At 39.4% G+C, this 10,964-nt stretch overlaps 1 protein-coding gene across 2 annotated transcripts; it reads left to right on the top strand.

The window, feature by feature from the left end:
• LOC133456452 (glutathione hydrolase 7) lies at nt 1–8,561 on the top strand. Of its 2 annotated transcripts, none has more exons than XM_061734928.1 (16): nt 1–138; nt 694–1,012; nt 1,908–2,134; nt 2,312–2,463; nt 2,553–2,670; nt 2,759–2,826; nt 3,246–3,319; nt 3,478–3,671; nt 4,660–4,747; nt 5,281–5,408; nt 5,505–5,593; nt 5,696–5,848; nt 5,959–6,073; nt 6,182–6,319; nt 6,461–6,560; nt 6,937–8,561. In XM_061734928.1, the coding sequence occupies exons 2-16, from the start codon at nt 796–798 to the stop codon at nt 7,107–7,109; spliced, it is 2,034 nt and encodes a 677-aa protein (XP_061590912.1). In that variant the 5' UTR covers nt 1–138; nt 694–795; the 3' UTR covers nt 7,110–8,561. The 2 variants fall into 2 exon arrangements, with proteins under 2 accessions (XP_061590912.1, XP_061590911.1); XM_061734927.1 differs by having other exon boundaries at nt 8–138; nt 700–1,012.
• The last annotated feature ends 2,403 nt before the right edge of the window (nt 8,562–10,964 follow it).

Below are 10,964 nucleotides of genomic sequence, written 5' to 3'. Positions count from 1 at the left end.
GCAATGATTGAGTGTCTGGAGAGAGACAGCGCTCCTTCCCTCACCGCACCTGCTCGGCGTTAAAATACACCCCAATAACACCGCCAAGGACCTTTTTCTTTATTGTTATTATTCCGCCACAAGCATTCAATGACGACGGTAAGTAACATTAACACAGCTTTAATCCTGCAGAGCCGAATTATCCAAAAAGAGATGCGTTAGCTTGTAGCAAGGCGGTGAAATTAGCAGAGGATTGCTCTGTTTGAGCTTTACCCTGTAATAATGTTTTTATTATTAAGCACATAAATGTGTTTGCCGAAGGAAGGCACAGGGTAGCATATCAATATTTGTATAAAGCTATTGCATGTGTGGAGGTCGTATTGGAATATGGTCCTTTTACAAGGGAGAGCTCATGACTTTGGGTGAGAAATTCCTGGAGAAAACTAGTTCATCTGGATGGTTTATCTCCTGCAGGTGGCAGAAAATGCATGATCATTAGAGCTGCACACCCGTGTACTGGCCTGTCAAAATATCCTCTAAAAAGAGCTGCAGTGATGTTACAAACGAAAACACACATGAGCAAATCCATCCATCTATTTCTGGTTTTAATATAATCATAAAGATATAACCCAGTAAAACAAGGTCATTGCTTGATGCCACAGCAACTTGGTCCATAAAAGAGATTGTGTGTTAATAATATCATCTGGTTGACAGTAACAGATTCGGATACCATCTCAAGAACACTAAACTGGACAAAATGGAAATGGTGGCCTAACTCCTCCACATCACAAAGATTTTGGAGGATCAACACTCGTCATGCACAATCCTGCTTCAGAGATTGTAGCAGCGTACCCCAGTGGAAGTGCGGTGGATAAAGATGCCAATCCAGAGACAACCTTGGGGAGCGCCTACTCTCCGGTGGACTACATGAGCATCACCAGCTTCCCCAGGCTGCCGGAGGATGACTTGTCCGGGGAAAACACTCTGAAATCTCGCAAGGAGGACGACAACGTCCTGAGTGAACAAGATACAGGTCAGGCAGCCATGTCACACTTCCTAAAGCTGCATACTCCTCTCTAAAGCACTCTAGAGGAGGGAGTTTTATGGAAGAGCTTTCATAACTTACAGGGGATTAGGGCTGTTCGATTTTGCCCAAAAATAAAATCTCGATTTTTTTCTCTCAAAATCCGATTTTCAATTACGATTACGATTATTTTGTGAATTGACAAAAGGCAAAGAAATGATTTCAAATATGCAGTTTTTTTATTGAACATTTGCCCCATTGGGCTTTACGTGCAAACTTTGCTCTTATTAAACCAAAAATGAATGAATAAAGTGCAAAACTCTGTAAAATAAGTTGAAAAAAAGTTTTAAAAAATATAATAAAATATAAAGTTTTATCTCTGCAAATCAGCACTTGCAAACATACAGTAAGTTATATTTCCAATTAAATAAAACAAGACATTTTCTAATTAAACTAAACTGGGTCTTTGCATGCTAAATAATAATGCAACCCATGAAGGAGGTAGAGGTGTGTAATGTCAGTCATTACATTTGCTATTCACATTTGCAAGTTTTTTGCAAGGAACACGAGCCGGTCTACCGCATCTGTCTTGAGGGATGCCCGGTGGCATGTTACAACGCCCCCTCCTACACTAAAGAGCCTCTCCCATGGGGCACTTGTCGCAGGTATTGAGAGGTATTTCCATCAATCATTAATATGGTATCAATCATTAATATGTGTGCAGACAAGGTAAAAAAAAAGGTGAAAAATCGATTTTACGATTTTCACGTTTTAACATCGTTCTAATTACATAATCCCGATTACGATTTAAAATCAATTAATTGAACAGCCCTACAGGGGATACATCAGTCTTTATCGTCAATTTGATTTAACCCCACGCATACGTGTGATTTTCATGTCACAGACCCGGATCTGTTTCTGAAGTCTGCTCGGCTACAGCGTCTCCCCTCTTCGGCTTCAGACTTGGCGAGCCATGATATTGCATCGCTACGGGAGACCAACACGGATCCCTTTAATGAGGACTGTGCCTGCCAGCGGGATGGACTGACCGTCATCATCACAGCTTGTCTTACCTTTGCTACAGGGGTCACTGTGGCGCTCATCATGCAGATCTACTTTGGAGATCCACAGGTAGGAGTAGACGCTTTCCTTTCATGGAGCTGTTGCAATCATGTTGAAGTAGTGTTGCTTCTCTCAATGGGTGATTATGAGATTATGGGTGATTCCACCACATGCTTGCTTCCTCCCACATAAACAGCCACTCTCTTCTCCTCACTTACAGTATGTTCTCTCTTTTTTTTTGGTAAGGTTTTTAATCAAGGTGCGGTTGTGACGGATGCAGCTCAGTGCACATCTCTTGGGTTTGATGTTCTGGAGAAGCAGGGTTCCAGTGTGGACGCTGCCATTTCTGCTGCCCTCTGTTTGGGTATTGTCCATCCTCACACGTCTGGCATAGGGGGGTGAGTCACATATTAATCTCTCTTAAACAGTCTCAGATGCACAGACTTGCAGGCTACAGACTTCTGCTTTGTCATCTGTTGATCTTTAGAGGTGGCGTTATGTTGGTACACGACATCCGTAAGAATGAGACAAGAGTCATTGACTTCAGGGAGACAGCACCGTCTGGCATCCACGAAGACATGTTGCTTACAAACCTTGATCTTAATGTACGTAGATTTTTTCCTGTAAGAAATCTTAGGTCAGTCTGTGAATTTCTCTGTACTGTGACTTCACTATGCAAATGTTTCTTTGCAGCCCGGCCTGCTCGTGGGCGTTCCAGGTATGCTCAGTGGGATGCATCAGGCACACCAGCTGTATGGCAGGTAATATAAAGATAATCCCATTATGACTGTTTACTCTTCCCAGGTGCTATTAACAGCTGCAGCCCATTTACTGGTTTCTGCATATTTTGTAGTCGTCTTTTCTTTCATATCTTTATATTAACCTTTTCACTCACCCTTGTTTCAGTCACTTTTTTCAAAAAAAAAGAAAAAAGAAAGTGTTTTGATCCTTTGTGTTCACCTTTAAACTGTCATAGTCATAGTAAGAGACACACAATCACATTCACACATTCACATTCCAGATGCATCATCATATTAAAAGCACCAAATACTTTAGTTGATCAATATAAAGTGACTATGTTTAAAGTCTTGCGAATGATCAATTTGATAAAATAAGACCTTAGAAAGTATGAGTTAGGGATATATCTGCTTAAGATCAACATGATCCTTGATTTCACCAGGATGCCATGGAAGGATGTGGTTGCCCTGGCAGCAGATGTGGCCAGAAATGGATTCAATGTTACTCATGACTTAGGTAAGGGAACTGTTGTGCAAATCACTAAAGGAAGTCACTCACTGTCTGCCCGTGGATTAAAAGAAGGAAGCGCTATCGCTCAGTTTGCTTGTTGCTTCCAAACAAAAGCCATGTGAAACTTTAGCTCTGTCTCATTTGCCTTTCCTGTCACTCCACAGCTGAAGCTCTGTCTAAAGTTAAGAACCAAAACATGTCGGATGCATTCCGGGATTTGTTCCTCCCCAACGGCCATGCTCCTCTTTCTGGATTGTTCACCCAACGCCCTGATTTAGCAGCTGTCCTGGATGCTGTTGCAGCTAAAGGGATATCGGAGTTCTACACTGGGAATATTGCACAGGAAATGGCAGCTGCTGTAAGGATTTCTTTTTAGTTTTTAACCCCAGTTATATAAGTATTCATCATGTTTTTATATTCTCTGGGTTGAGTTTCTTTTATCCTCCATGCACTAAGTCTAGTTGAACTTTAACCTGAACTCTTCATATATTGGTGAAGTACTACTTTTACAATGTTACAAAGTAATTTAGTAATGATACAATATTCATTCTTTGTTAAGAAAAATACATTGTTTATTGGTAGAATGATAATCTAAAAAAGGCAAGACCAAGTTTAACATTTGTATGATAGTTTGAAATATATTTATGCAATTTATCACATACAAAATCTTGGATGCAACATGTGCTCTTTGTATATATTTCTGTTGGTAGGAGGGAAATTGTTCTATACTTTCTGCCTCATGGCAGCAGTTCAAACAGACTATGTGCATGGCACGATGAGTCTTGCAGTATATATTGGGCTTCTGAGACAGTGGGAATGGTGAAGTTCTTTCTAAGGAGCCTAAGAAAGTAAAGTCTCTGCTGGGCCTTCTTCACCAGTTCAGCCGTGTTTGCGCCTCACGTTAGGTCCTCCGTCGTGAGGACTTCCAGAAAACGGAAGTCCGAGACCCTCTCTACACAGTCCTTGTTCATGAGTAATGGCTGAATGGAAGCCTTTTTATTTAAATAATCTGTACTTCCTATAGTATATTGTTTAAAAGTGTATACTGACTTGCTCCAAAGCTGCTCCTCCTTTTTTTTTTTTTGTGATTTCATGTTGTAACTTCTGTATGGAAAGTGATGATGTTGGCACACAGCTAATAATGCATATTTAGATTCAACAGCCTTGAAAAATCTTTCCTATCTTGCCAGGATTAGTTTCTTGGGTGTGTTTCATATAAAATCTGGATTGTTTGAATGATAATTAAGAGACTATCAGTAGCTCTGAATTGCTGTAGATTGCATCTTTTGCTAATTGAATATCTTTCAGCATATTAAAAGTAATAATCACACCTATGTCTTTAATAGGTACAAGCAAGAGGCGGCATACTCACAGAGGAGGACTTTGGAAACTACAGCACAGTCCTACAAAAGCCAGCAGAGATCACGTATCAGGGTAAGTAGATGATCATCTCTGATTCACATCAGAGCTGGTAGAAAAACTTTCCAAATATCTGTGTTAAATTAACTTGACTTGACCTGAACCACACGGCCCAGTGGTCCTTCTTTGCTTCTAGGATGTACTTAACGATCAAAGATGTGCTCATGAATTTCACCTTGTTAAAGGTGGAAATAGCTTAATTCTTTGCTAGTGGAGCTCTGAGCTGAATTTCCATTTCCAGAATGGAAATTCAAAAACATCTACACACATCGTTTTAATGTTGTGTAAATGCTATTGTAGCGTTCTTTAATTTGTCCACCTCTGACATCAGAAGCCTTTCCAGCTGTTTTGTTTAAATGACAGCTATACGTGGTTTGTGTTGTATTGTACCCTTATTGAATGACTTTAAACATTCTTTTCCGCACCGCAGACTTCAAAAAGCATCAGTGTGTCGAGTTTTGTAACTTTACTTTGAGTTATACTTAGTATGCAGCACAAATGTATTTGTTTTAGATCTTTCATCTTATGATTTGTTGGTGTCTCTGAAGGACATCATGTGATGGTGGCCCCAGCGCCGCATGCAGGCGTTGCTTTGATCTCTGCCCTCAACATCCTGGAAGGCTACAACATCACCAGCCAGGTCCCCAGGAACAGCACCTACCACTGGATTGCAGAGGTAGCGCCATAACTGTTTTACACAAGTGGGTTTTCATTTATTTATTTATTTATTATTATTTTTTGTTTACTTATTCATTTTGTATTAATTCACCAGGCTGTAAAGATATCTCTGGCCCTGGCTAGTGGGCTAGGAGACCCCATGTTTGACAACTCCGTCTCGGAGATTGTTGCCAAGATTCTGAGGTAGAGATCACTTCACTCTCTTCTCTCTTCAAGAATGATTAAATGTATAAAGTATAATGTATCCGCCCTAGTTCACTAGAGATTTTGATTTCCATCTCCTAGTAAATCACAGGCTTCCCTACTCCGCGAGATGATCAATGACACTCAGGCATTCCCTGTCAGCCATTACACTTCATCATTTACCTTGGAGGACGGGGCTGCAGCTGCGCAGGTTATGGTCATGGGGCCAGATGACCACATTGTATCAGTCATGGGGTATTTGATGTTTTAAATCGAGGACAAGTTTGTATCAAAGTGCTGTAGCCAAGTGAGAAATGCTTCCTCCTAAACTCAACTAACTTTATTTTTGTTTTTTGTTTGTTCAGCTCACTAAATAAACCATTTGGCAGTGGGATAGTGACTCCTTCGGGGATCATTTTGAACAGCCAGATCCTGGACTTCTCCTGGACTAATAAAACACTGAGTTCATCACCAAACCCAGTAATTGCTGTCTTCATATTTTTTTTAAATCCATTATTAAATGATTTCCAGTCAATGGATTTGTTTTCGCCTCTTGTTTCTCATGGTTTTTGTTGTCTTTTGCTGTAGCATAATAACCTCCAGCCTGGGAAGAGACCCATGTCCTTCCTGATGCCCACAGTGGTGAGGCCAGCCGTGGGACTATGTGGCACTTACGTAGCTGTTGGATCTTCAAATGGAGAGAAAGCCCTCAGTGGCATTACACAGGTTATTTGATGACTTATAATGAAAATAAAAGTACAGTTTGATCTCATATAGAGAACATACACTTCCAGTTTCTTCTATAAAGTTCTATAAATTTATTCATGCTGTTTTATTAAATGTGCATCTTCTTCTGATCCTGCACAGGTGCTGATGAATGTTCTGTCTTCACGTAAAAACATGAGTGACAGTTTAGCATATGGGAGACTGCACCCGCAGCTTCAGCCCAACACCCTCCTCGTGGACTGTGAGTTCTAACTATTGCTCCCTCTGTTGTGAACTTTTGGTCTGAACATTGAAGTGAAATTGCAGAACCACAAATGTATCAACACTGACACTAACCACCAAGCCCAACACTCTTTTCTAGCTGTAATCATGTAATGTTAAACTTGCAGATAATTACAGATAAAGAAAGATCTATTAACGCCTGGTAATCTGTGATCCAGTGCACTGAAGAAATAGGGATATTCCTGCATCTGAGGTGCTGAAGCAAACACATTCAGTGTGTTAGATTTACGTGCGAAGAGGAAGTGTCATCTGGAGTTTTTATTATTTATTATTCGTTGTTCATTCGTGTTTTAAACCTCTTTCTTCCACTTTCCCATATTTCTCCTCCTCCTCAGCTGAGTTTTTAGATGATGATGTTGAGCTACTGCAGTCCAAAGGGCACAAAGTGGAGAGGACAGATGTTCTTTCATTGGTGGAAGGCACACGGAGAACCAATGACCTCATCATTGGAGTGAAGGACCCCCGTAGTGCAGATGCCTCTGCCCTTACTATGTCCAACCTGCCTTAGAGCGCCCGTCTTTCCAATACTTGCATAGAGTATTGCAGGGTTTGTTAATTACGTAAGTAAGCAGGATTCTGATCAGCTATAGCATGTACACTCAGCTAAATTTCCCATCAAAGTACTGTTGTTTATGTGGAAAAAAGTGATTGAAAAGACATGCAGCCTTCACTGAGCTGATCTGAGGATCCTGATTAATCTCATATTAAATTATTGACTTGCTCACTTTTAATAATACAGAATACCACCACTTTACCCAACACCTGTGGTGCACTTTTTGTCAGCCTCAAGCACCATCCAATCCCAGGTTACAATATGTTCAACGTCTGTGTTTCTTTCCTTTAATGGCTTCAACATCTGCTGCTTGTATTATACAGCAAAAGACATGGAAATGTAAGGCAAATTCATAAATGAACTAGTGATTTTACTTAGATAATGTGATGAAAAAATATAGAAAGAGGAATAGCTTGAAAGCCAAGTCATGGCTGCATGTGAGCTCCTGAGAAGGATGTTAATGAGAGGTTCACTCCGGAGTTAGTCAGGAATTTGGATTTGGACTGCAAAGATGTGCATGGATAATATGCAAGAATACATACGAAAGCAGGCCAAGAAGCCATTATTTACAACACCTACATGGTTTGCAGTGCTCTTGAGCCACCTTTGTGCTTTTCAGCTCTTCCACTGCATTTGACCATCGGTCCACATTACACAGATGTTGTGTAATTACTCGTGATTATAGCCTTGCTTTGTCATATCTGATCACGACTGCCGTAAACTGAACACATATGCCGTCTTGCTCTTTATATGGTGTGTAACCGTGGTTAGATGTTGTTTGGTATGGCAGCTGGAGCTTTAACTGTTGCAGTCACTCACTGACACCTTTCGGATCCTGTTACGACTAACCCATTATCGACACTAAACATGTTAAACTTGCTTCTTGATCAAAATAATTTTATTATGTTTAATTTAAATATCAGTCACTGTTAAGCAATGTATTTAATGCCACTGTTTTGAAATAAAGTTGCTGCATGTTTTTGTTCTCCTTATGAACTTATGAAAGAAGGTTTTTGTTTTGAAGAGTCTGTTCTGCTTCCTAAAATGTTTTTTTTTTTTTAATGAATTGGCTGTAATATGTATTTTTGTATAAACATTTGTTTATACATTATATATTCTGTTGGTGGATTTAAGTTGTACATTTTAGAAAATGATTTTTTTTTTTTATTTCTGTGTACTTGTGCAGTCATAGTTTTATCTGAAGTAAGAACAAATGGCTTTTATAGACCTTTGTGGTCATACAAATTTGCCAATCAAATAGCCTCTGAATCTTATCTCCGTTGTTAGGTACCAGTGCAATATGACTGTTGATGCTTGTCTTTAGAGTACTCTGCCTTAAGGCACACATTTGCACAACACTTCATGTTTCAGTGTACTTATTTTCATTACAATCAGGAATGTTCAAACTTGAAAAATAAAATGTTTGTATACATCCAAACAATGAAGAATGTCTCTTTTTACTTTTTTCTCCATCTTTATTTTTGGTGTTTTCGGAACTTTTGTTACTTTTCTTAATTAGCAATGTCAAGTGAACATTCACAACAGTCACAACTTTATTTTAATAGAATTCCACATATGCACCTCAATAACTACAAAAACCTGTATTTAAGTTAGGTTATTTTGACAATCTTTTGTTAATGTAATAAATTCTCAATCTTAATTGTGCTCTTAGAATTCTTCAGCTTTTTATTGTTTTTATTTTGCTTCAATACCATCTCCCATTACTTTAAAATAACTTCCATCTGTCCATTGTCTATACTTTTTATCCTTTGCAGGTTCATAGGGGTTTGCTGGAGCCTATCCCAGCTCATTTCAGGCGAGAGACGGGTTCACTCTGGACAGGATTTTAAACTAAACTTAAAAAATAGAAATTAAGGAGATACTTATTCTCAACGTTGTCAACTTTTATGCAAATCAGCAGAAGATTTAATATAGATGTTGCTCTGATGAACTCTCATCACTCATAGAGTCTCATAGTAATCAACCACTGTGCAATAATAATAACCACAATCATATGCTGAATGAGTGGAATTGAGTTTCCCTTTTTGATGATGTTGAGTTGGCCTGGAATTTCTTTCACGCTGAATTCTTGAAAATAATCAATAAACATGCTTGCTTACGTAAGTTTAGGATAAAAGGCCGAAATAATCCCTGGTTTTCCACTGAAATTGGAAACCTAAAAGAGAGAGATCATGCCTGGGCCAAAGCACGAAAAACAAAAACAGAGGCTGATAGGATTACTTTTCGACAGCTCCGCAATAAATGTACCTCCCTAATTAAGAAAGCCAAATCAGAATTTTTCATAAGTGAAACCACCAAAAATCTAAATGATCCCAAGAAGTTCTGGAATGTCGTGAGATCTGTTTCTTACGTCCTCTAGTGAACTGCCAAATTTTTTGGTCAAACATCCTTCAAACCTGACCGACAAAGGCGCCATACTAAACTATTATAATGAACATTTTATCACAGCAGGGCACTTGTTTGAATCATTAAATCATGTTTCCAAAAAGTCAGCCACACAAGACGAACCAGTAGTTGAAAGCAGTCCCTTGGTTGATTCTTCTTTTCATTTCGTACCTGTGTCTACCTCTGAAGTTTGTAGTGTGTTAAAGAAGTTGGACTCCAAAAAATCAGCCGGTCCCGATGATTTGGACCCATTTTTCTTAAAACTGGCTGCTGTATTTTTAACTTAAGCCTCAGCACAAACAAACTCCCTAAGGAGTGGAAATCTGCATTCGTCCTCCCATTGCTAAAAGGAGACGAACCCACTGTTGTGAATAACTACAGGCCAATTTCAAAATTATGCATTTTGGCAAAAATATTTGAAAAACTGGTCTGTGATCAATTTAGGGAATTTTTAGACTCAAACAACATTTTAAACCCCTATCAGTCAGGTTTTAGGAAGCAGCACAGTACTGTTACTGCTCCCCTAAAAGTTCTTAATGATGTGTTTGAGGCATTGGATACCAAAAAGTTTTGTGCCCTGTTCATTGACCTGGCATTTGACACTGTGGACCACAGCCTCTTGCTAAAAACTCTCCTTAAGATTGGAATCTCCAAACAAGCCACCACTTGGTTTGCAGATTACTTGGCATGTAGAATGCAATGTGTTCAGTTGGGTTGGGCTAGCTCTAACTTTCTCAAGGTCAAAAAAGGTGTACCTCAAGGCTCAGTGTTAGGGCCCATTCTGTTCACAATTTACATAAATGAGCTGTGTGGAAACTTGTCAAATGCCTCATATCACTTTTATGCGGATGATTGTGTAATCTACTGCTGCTCACCCTTAATTGCACAAGCTTTTGAATGTTTACAGTCTGCCTTTGATGAAGTGCAGTCTTGTTTGGAGAAACTGAAACTGGTTTTAAATGATGAAAAATCCAAAGTTATGTTTTTTTCAAATTCATCAGTTCTCCCGGAGAATACCCCATCAATTAAAACTGTCCATGGTAAAGCTCTTGAGCTGGTCACTAGCTACAAATACCTGGGATTAATTATTGATGGGGAGCTTACATTTAAAGCACACATAAAAAATGTGGTCTCTAAACTAAGGGTAAAACTCGGTTTTTATTACAGAAACAAGGCATGTTTTTCCCTCAGAGCACGAAAGTTTCAGATTTCGGCTACTTTTCTGCCTGTTCTGGATTACGGCAATGTTGTGTACATGTGTGCGTCAGCCAGCTGTCTACAGGCCTTGACTCCGGTCCACCACTGTGCCCTACGGTTTATAACTGGTTGTAACCATCTCACTCACCACTGTGAATTGTATGCTAAAGCTGGCTTGTCTTCTCTGAATGTTAGATGATTTACACA

This window comes from Cololabis saira, chromosome 12 (genome assembly GCF_033807715.1).
Source record: "Cololabis saira isolate AMF1-May2022 chromosome 12, fColSai1.1, whole genome shotgun sequence".
Taxonomy (NCBI): Eukaryota; Metazoa; Chordata; class Actinopteri; order Beloniformes; family Belonidae; genus Cololabis; species Cololabis saira.
This window is presented reverse-complemented; position numbering and strand designations above follow the sequence as displayed.

What these genes read in the sequence shown, in the direction of transcription:
- LOC133456452 (XM_061734928.1), top strand. Translation starts at nt 796, where the DNA reads ATGCACAATCCTGCTTCAGAGATTGTAGCAGCGTACCCCAGTGGAAGT. An exon ending in CAATGTTACTCATGACTTAG is followed by an intron (nt 3,320 to 3,477) that starts GTAAGGGAACTG and finishes GTCACTCCACAG; the next exon opens with CTGAAGCTCTGTCTAAAGTT. An exon ending in CAACACCCTCCTCGTGGACT is followed by an intron (nt 6,561 to 6,936) that starts GTGAGTTCTAAC and finishes CCTCCTCCTCAG; the next exon opens with CTGAGTTTTTAGATGATGAT.